Source organism: Xenopus laevis, chromosome 4S (genome assembly GCF_017654675.1).
Source record: "Xenopus laevis strain J_2021 chromosome 4S, Xenopus_laevis_v10.1, whole genome shotgun sequence".
Classification (NCBI taxonomy): Eukaryota; Metazoa; Chordata; class Amphibia; order Anura; family Pipidae; genus Xenopus; species Xenopus laevis.
In genome coordinates this window covers 116,218,189-116,226,968 of record NC_054378.1, presented here as the reverse complement: position 1 = coordinate 116,226,968, position 8,780 = coordinate 116,218,189, and the positions used below count along the sequence as shown (strand labels likewise).

At 42.7% G+C, this 8,780-nt stretch overlaps 1 protein-coding gene across 1 annotated transcript in view; it reads left to right on the top strand.

Moving 5' to 3' along the window:
- Positions 1-984: 984 nt before the first annotated feature.
- Positions 985-8,780, top strand: part of qars1.S (glutaminyl-tRNA synthetase 1 S homeolog) — a gene marked incomplete at its 5' end in the record, with an annotated part of 81,964 nt that continues 74,168 nt past the window's right edge. The window contains 1 exon segment of the mRNA NM_001086510.1: positions 985-1,221. Within this exon segment, the coding sequence (NP_001079979.1) occupies positions 1,108-1,221 (114 nt within the window).

The window sequence follows — 8,780 nt, the reverse complement described above, 5'->3', positions numbered from 1 at the left end:
CTAAAAAACACATACTTATGCGCGATCAGGTTTACCTCGAAACGCACCTGACTTCCTTCAGTCCCGGGTAAAGCCACGACTATCAGGCCGGCCCGCACATCACTACTCTGTAAGTCTACAAATGTATCGCTATTAGGGTTGCCGACTTTTAAAAAAATCTCCATCGGCCGGTGGAGGGGGCGGAAATAAAAGAGTGGGCCAAGATGGCAAAGGGGGGCGGGCCGTGACGATAAACGGGGTGGGGCCACGGTGCGCGATTGGCTGGGCGGGTTGTGACGTCACCGGGTGTGGCGTCACGGCAATCGTTTGGCAAGAAGCCGGCTGGAAAAAGGTTACTTTTGACCAGGCTGGAGGCAGGCCACAGGCTTTTGTTAGGTATATTACAAATTTACCGGCAGGCTGCCGCTACATTGCCGGTAAATTTGTAATACCGGCTTGGCAGGTTTTTTACCGGCTAGGCCGGTAAAATACCGGCCGGGTGGCAACACTAATCGCTATTGTTACTTTTTATTACTCGTCTTTCTATTCAGGCCTCTCCTATTTATATCCCAGTCTTATATTCAAGTCCGTGCATGGTTGCTAGGGTAATTTGGACCCTAGCAACCAGATTGCTAAAACTGATAATTGGAGAACTGCAGAATACAACGCTAAATAACTCAGAAACCATAAATAATAATAATAAAAAATTGCAACTAGTCTCACAATATCACTCTCCACATCATACTAAAACTTAATCGAAAGGTCAACAGACCCGTTTAATAGCAAACACAACCTTTCCCTGTTAAGCAACAATAAATTCAGAAGACTATGATTGCATGGTAGCCTTTCATTCACTTTAGCCTACAGTACCACGCCGCTCACATTCCCACGTGTTCACACACGGGCCCTTTAAATGTTCCACGCCTGATGCAAGAGAACAATCTCCCGCCCACTTCTCAATTCCCCTTTGATGTAACTGGAAGTGCTAGCCGTGAGGTATGCTGGGAAATATACTTTTCGCCAAAGCGCGTCATTGTTTTTTAATCCGATTGGCTACTTGATTTCTTCCGCGGCTGACTCTGACTTGCGATTGGTTGTTCTGCCTCTTCCCCTTTTCCCGGTTCTAAGATGGCTGCTGAGTCGCTGTCCCTCTTCACAGCCATCGGTCTTAGTGAGCAGAAGGCTCGGGAAACCTTAAAGAATGAGGCGCTTAGCTTGTTGCTTCGGGACGCGATTGTACAGGTAATGGGGTGTCTGGCGCAGTCCGGAGCTGATGGGAGATGTTGAAATGTTTAATTCAGCAGTGGCAGTAGTGTGAGAGCTTTCCTGTGCTTCCCCTTACTCTGACAGCCTATAGGAAACATGCCTGATATTCCTAATGCACTTCTTGGTTCTCAAGGGATTCTGGGAATTGTAGTGCTGGGACAGCTGCCAGGTTATTGGTTTAACGCTTCCCATTGCTTCATACCTTTCAGCACTCCCTGTAATAGGCCACTTATTATAAACATGTGGTGCTGCCCCACAGCACGTGTTGTAGCCCCACAGCACGTGTTGTAGCCCCACAGCACGTGTTGTAGCCCCACAGCACGTGTTGTAGCCCCACAGCACGTGTTGTAGCCCCACAGCACGTGTTGTAGCCCCACAGCACGTGTTGTAGCCCCACAGCACGTGTTGTAGCCCCACAGCACGTGTTGTAGCCCCACAGCACGTGTTGTAGCCCCACAGCACGTGTTGTAGCCCCACAGCACGTGTTGTAGCCCCACAGCACGTGTTGTAGCCCCACAGCACGTGTTGTAGCCCCACAGGGGGCTTGTGCATTCAGATTTCTGCTTGAGGGCAGAGACACGCTGCTATTTCGGGAGATTAGTCGCCCAGTGACAAATCATTTCTACGGGTGACTAATCTGCCCGAACTAGAATGTAAATTGCCGGTGGGATGGCACTCGGAACTCTTTGTTTTTCGAAGTCGTCCGAAGTTGCCTCACAAGGAAACGTCGGATAACTTACGAAAGCCGAATCGATCCGAGTGCCATTCCGCCGGCGATTTAGATTCTAGAAGGCTTTTCGTGAAGATTAGTCGCCTGGTGTCTAATCTACCCGAACTACCTTCCTGCTGGCTAGAATGTAAATCGCGGGCCGGATGACACTCGGAACGCTTAGTTTTCCAAAGTCGTCCGAAGTTGCCAGACAAAGAAACTTCGGGCGACTTCAGAAAGCTGAAGCGATCCTACCGGCAATTTAGTTTCTAGCCAGCGGGAAGGCTTTTCGGGGAGATCAATCGGCCGAAGAAGAGGCGATAAGTAGATGGGCGACTAAATCTTCCCGTGTGTCTCTACCCTTAGTGATGGACCAATGACAGTACTGTATTGAGATTTCATTGCTAGTGCACACAGTGCATTTTGATGAACTTATTGGGGACTGTCACAAGTTATTATGAACATTTAATTATAAAGTTCCAACACCGTCTTCAGCCCTGTACAGCAGAATCCCAACAAGAATCAATATGCCATGGAAACATCAAAATCACAAAAATTAAATCAGAAAACTATAGCTAAAACTCTTATCTGCGGGAGTAAATCGAAGATGTCCGTATCATTATAAAAACACATAAGGCTTGCGTATATATATAAATATATTATATTATATAATATTTATTGTAGATTCATTATAAAAGGAACGGTATGTCCATTGGCCCTACAAGTGCCCTGGGGGGCACGAAACGTGTAGGGCCAAAGGAGATACTGTTCCTTTTTTAATGAATCTACAATAAATATTATATTTTTAACTTTATTTTTTGTCCCTTGTGGAATCTTTGAGTGCTCGACACCGCTCTTTTTATATGTTTATGGCCACCTTTACCCGACACAGTCTGTGACAACACCTGAGGGGGCCGTTGGGGTCTAAAAAATCTTTAAAAAGTCAATACCAGGTTAGGTGCGTCTTTAGAGTGCAGGTAAGAAAATTGCAGACCCGTGCATCACTGCCCATATAGTCTTTAGGAAGCTAGGGTGGCATACTTCTTGGACTGCTGCACCAACTTGCTTCTAGCCAGAGTGAACAGCTGTTGAAAGGTAGAATTTGGTGTCTGTGTTGTCCTTGCGTGGCTTAAAGTAAGAGAGAGAGATTCACCAAATCCAGGATTCAACCTTTTTCCAACAGGATTCAGATTCACCTGAATCCAAATGCCTGGCGGAACTGAATCCGAATCCTTGAAATCATGTGACTTTTCATCACCCAAACAAGGAAGTAAAACGGTACAGCTCTTCCTAGCACGGATTTGCATAAGCATATTAGGATTCGGCTTGGGTATTCGGCCAAATCCCAAAATAGTGGACTTCGGTGAATCCCTAGTAAAAGACATCGCAGGCAAAAGGGCAGCCGAGATGTTATATGTAATGACCAAGTACATACTCCTTAAAGGAGACATTTTGTGTAGAAAATAATAATGTACCAGTCCGTTATACTCATTTACAAGCAACACCATATACAGGTATGGGACCTGTTATCCAGAATGCTCGGGGACCTGGGGTTTTTCCGGATAACGGATCTTTCCGTAATTTGGGTCTTCAAGCCTTAAGTCTACTAGAAATTCATTTAAACATTAAATAAACCGACTAGGCTGGTTTTGCTTCCAATAAGGATTAATTATATCTTAGTTGGGATCAAGTAGAAGCTACTGTTTTATTATTACAGAGAAAAAGGAAATCATTTTTAAAAATTTGGCTAAAATGGAGTCTATGGGAGACAGCAATTCCGTAATTCTGAGCTTTCTGGATATCAGGTTTACGGATAAGGGATCCTATACCGGTATTACTTATAATTGCCAACAAAATTATTGGTTTTTCATTTATCCTATATGTCTCCTTTAATGGGTTGTAACTCGTGAACCACTTTTATGTAGCGGAATAGCCACAGGCAACCTCAGCTAAAACGCTTGCGCTCTCATCATTTGAAACAATTGTTGTTATATAACTTTAAATAAACAGGCTTGAACAGCAGACCTTCACTACAAAGTGGTTTTTATTGTGCCGCCATATACAACATGATTTGATAAAGAGAGTGACCCCCCGAAACGTGTGTATGATGGCACAGTAAAATCCAATTTTGCAGAGAAATTGTGCAGTTCAAGCCTGATTGTTCAAAGCTATCTGCTGAGACACTTGATGCCATGATTCCTGGCATTGTAGATTTACCCTTGAGGATTTCTGCTCACATGTTAAAGAGATATATTGTACGAGTGGGGATTTACTGTCTTATCTGAGAAGCAAAATACTCGGAGGCTTCTTGGGATTTTGGGTGTGTTGGCTTGGTGGTTAGCCTGTCGCTTCCTGCTCATTAGAGCGATGAAATTATAGTGTCAAATTGGCAGTGTAGTACTCCTTCCATCTAATTCCCACTTTGCCATCTAAACTCCATTTGTCTACAGTATAACTTTATTTTCCAGCTTTCAGTACCATGGTCCATTAAAAAAATGCCCTTTACATTTAACATAGTGAAAATGGTTTGAAAGCCACCACTCTTGTGAGTCAGAACCAGGCGTTAGTGTAAAGCACAAAAAAGTATGAATACTGCTTTCATTTGCAATTACATTGCAACCCAGACCCTCTTAGCCTAAGTCGTACCCAGTCCTGAATACCTGCCTTCTGAAGCCCAAAGATTTTCTCCTGACCTGCGCAGTAATTGCCGCTCCAAACGGAAGTGACATCACGCCAACCAGAAGTGACCTCACACAGATTGCTCTTTGCATAGGGTTTTCTTACTTTACCCCAGGAATGGCTGCCTGTAGTCCACCCCACTGCATTGCATTGGGTACCCACGAGCCAACCACACAGTGGTCTGAAAAAGTATAATCTGTCCGAGACCCCCCGAGATCACATTTTGGGTATTCCGATGCAAGACTATAGCTCCTGTTATGAAAAAACTGCACCAACTTCTGGAAAGAAAACTGTGATGCATCAACATTTTATTCACATGTAATGCTTTGTTTATCCTCAGGCCCAGAAAAAACTGAAGGTAGCCATACACAACCCAATAAAGGCAGCAGGCTCCATACATGAGCTTATTGGCTCACCTATAATTGCTAACCCAATATCATGCCAAAAATCACGCAGGTATCAACTGGGCAGGTATGGGCAAAGAACGCATCAGGAAAGATCTGCCTGTTTGGCGACCTCTCCAATCGAACAGATTTTTACTTGTATGGTCCTTTTCAGAGATCTGTTTTACTTGCAGGTTCCTAACACTTTGGCACCCCCCCCCCCCTGTGAAATAGTCTTTACATTTAGGGATGCACCAAACCCTGCTTTCAGCGGTTCATCCAAACCCCTGAATCCTGAGGAATGGATTTGGATGAATACTGAACCGAATCTGAACTCTTGGTGGAGCGTTGCTGGAAAATGCTGATAGACGTGTGCTGAAAACTTTTACCTTTGTATAGGGTTCAGCTCAGATTTACCTGGAAAATGTCTTCAACCTTTGTTTTCTTTCATTGTGCAAAAAAAAAAAACCCTGGTGTTTTACAGTGCATGTGCATTGGGTCGTAGGTAAGAAGGCAGCACCCAACACCTTTGCCTGCTGGCGTTCCAGTACTCTGAGACCACAAAGCTCTTATTTTAAAGGAACAATTCAGTGTAAAAATAAAAACTGGGTAAATAGGCTGTGTTAAATAAACATGTTTCTAATATGGTTAGCCAAAAATGTAATGTATAAAGGCTGGAGTGACTGGATGTCTAACATAACCAAACACTACTTCCTACTTTTCAGCTCTCTAGTCAGAGACTTTAAGGGGGGCACATGGGACATAACTGTTCAATAAGTTTGCAATTGAGCCTCAGCATTCAGCTCCGATTCAAATGGTTATGACCCATGTGCCACCCTCGTTAAGTCTCTGATTGGTTACTGCCTGGAAACCAAGAGCGCTGAAAAGCAGGAAGTAGTGTTCTGGCTATTCTGTTACACATCCAGTCACTCCAGTCTTTATACATTACATTTTTGCCTAACTAACTATATTAGAAACATTTTTTATTTTGCACAGCCTATTCATCCAGTTTTATTTTCATACTGAACAATTCCTTCAAAAAATAAAAGCACCTCAAGCACATTTGATCAAAGTTTTGCATAGGTAGCGCTCCCTTTTCCCTCTGTCCATTCATAGGTACACAGACATTTTTTCTCGTTATTTTACCCTTTAGCATGTGCAGGCAAAAACGAATTTTATCAATCCTCCCTATGTCAGTCGCCTCATTTAAATAATGACTCTTTGACACGGAGATAACAGAAACTCGTCCCAGGGCACGTTTCCAAAGAAGCGTTGATTATAAAAATACCACTGCCAGTATTATGCAAATTCCAGGTACTGTTTGATCCGTAACCTCCTCTGACCCACTCCCTGATCCTTGCACAGATAATGGCTCCCTGGTGCAGTTCATTTCTTTGTTTTATTAGAGCCTCAGCAGCATCCCGTAATGATCAATATTTATGCCACGAGCAGGCTGGTCAAACCAGGACACTGAGAGGGGCCCTGGCAATTTACTATATATTTTTGCATTGAGCTATAGATCTGTATAAATGCTTTCCGTTTTCATTTAAACTGACAGTCATGGGTCATAATGGCTCTGTATAAATATTTTAATTACAATAGAGGACCGTGTTGCTGCCAGGGCACTAGGTAGTCTTCGCAAGTTTCCAAAAAACAAACGCTTTTTTTTTTTTTTTTTTATTGGTAGAACAGGTTTTTGATTATGCAAATCTGTTTAATATACGCCCTTGTCTACGTGCAGAATCTACTGTTGTGTCATATGTAGGCAGAAGTATTTTTTTTTTTAAAACACTAGTTTCTGACCCCCCTTTTTTCTTTCTTTTTTTTGTTACCAGGTGCCACCACGTTATTTGTGTTGTTTATGTTATCATTAAAGGGGTGGTTCACCTTTTAGTATGTTCTAGAATGGCCAGTTCTAAGCAACTTTTTAATTGGTCTTCATTATTAATTTTTTTATATATATATTTTTAATCATTTGCCTTTTTCTTCTGACTCTTTTGAGTTTTCAAATGGTGGTCACTGACCCCATGTAAAAACAAATGCTCTTTAAAGGCATACTGTCATGGGAAACAGTTTTTTTCAAAACCCATCAGTTAACAGTGCTGCTCCAGCAGACCTCTGCACTGTAATCCATTTTTCAAAAGAGCAAACAGATTTTCTTGTATTCAATTTTGCAATCTGACATGGGGCTGGACATATTGGCGGTTTCCCAGCTGCCCCCAGTCATGTGACTTGTGCTCTGATAAACTTCAGTCACTCTTTACTGCTGTACTGCAAGTTGGAGTGATACCCCCCCCCCCAGCAGCCTAACAACAGAACAATGGGAAGGTAAAGAGATAGCAGCTTCCTAAAGCTCCCCATAGATGCGACGATTCTTCTTGCCGAACGACCGATTTTAGGGAAGTCCGACCAATCCTTCAAAGTTATTGTGCGGTTAGTGGGATTCAAACGATCGTACATCTTAAGATTTTTCGGCCGACATCTGTCAGGAAATTGATCGGCCAGGTCATAAAGTCTTTGTCGGTACCAGTGCAATCTATCTATGTTTGCAGGGCCAAGCAGGCAGCTCCCCTTTGTTTTCCTGGCAAATTGGTCTTTTTAGTTGATGGTAAATTCGTACGATCGTTTAAAAATCTCAACATCTATAGCCAGTTTAACACGAGATAATCTCTGCCTGGAAAATCTAAGAACAGCACTCAATAGTTAAAGTCAAGTCCCACTGAGACTGATCCAGTTACATTAAGTAGGAGAAATAACAGCCTGCCAGAAAGTAGTTCCATCCTAAAGTGCAGGCACAATTCACATGACTGGGGCAGCTGGGAAACTGACAATATGTCTAGCCCCGTGTCACATTTCAAAATTTAATATAAAAAAAAATCTGTTTGCTCTTTTGAGAAACGGATTTCAGTGCAGAATTCTGCTGGAGCAACACTATTAACTGATGCGTTTTGGAAAAAACGTTTTCCTACGACAGTATCCCTTTAAATCTTATTACTCATCTCCTATTCATCTCCTACCCTCTCCTATTCATATTCCAGTCTCTTATGCAAATCAATGCATGGTTGCTAGGATAATTTAGACCCAAGCAACCAGATGGCTGAAACTGCAAACTGGAGAGCTTCTGAATAAAAAGCGGAATCCCTCAAAACCCACAAATAATAAAAAAAAAAAAATGAAACCCAATTGCAAATTGTCTCAGCATATCACTCTCTACATCATACTAAAAGTTAACTCAAAGGTGAACAACCCCTTTAACTAGGGATGCACCTATCCAGGATTCGGTTCGGGATTCGGCCTTTTTAAGCAGGATTCGGATTCGGCCAAATTCTTCTGCCTGGCCGAACGAATCCTAATTTGCATGTCACAAAACACAGAATTAAAACATTATTCCCCTTCCCACCCCTAATTTGCAAATTTTATTTTAGGGTTCCGTATTCAGCCAAATTTTTCGTGAAGGATTTGGGTGTTCATACCTTTAACATAATATTATCGGATGCATTTCACTGGGCTGAAAGGGCTGTTGTCAGCCTTGGATCTGTAGTTTTGGATAGGGGGAAATATTTTAAATAAACATTTATGCCAAAAAATGCACAAATTGTTAAATTATTTAATATTGGGCCTAAAGCAAAAGAAACATGCTTCTATAAGGGCTTCTTTGAGACCATCCAGGACTGGTACATGTACAGTAACTACACTGGGTATGTGCCGGTCCAGGCCCACGGAAACAGATGCACAGGAAGGTTGTGCACATACACAGCCCATGA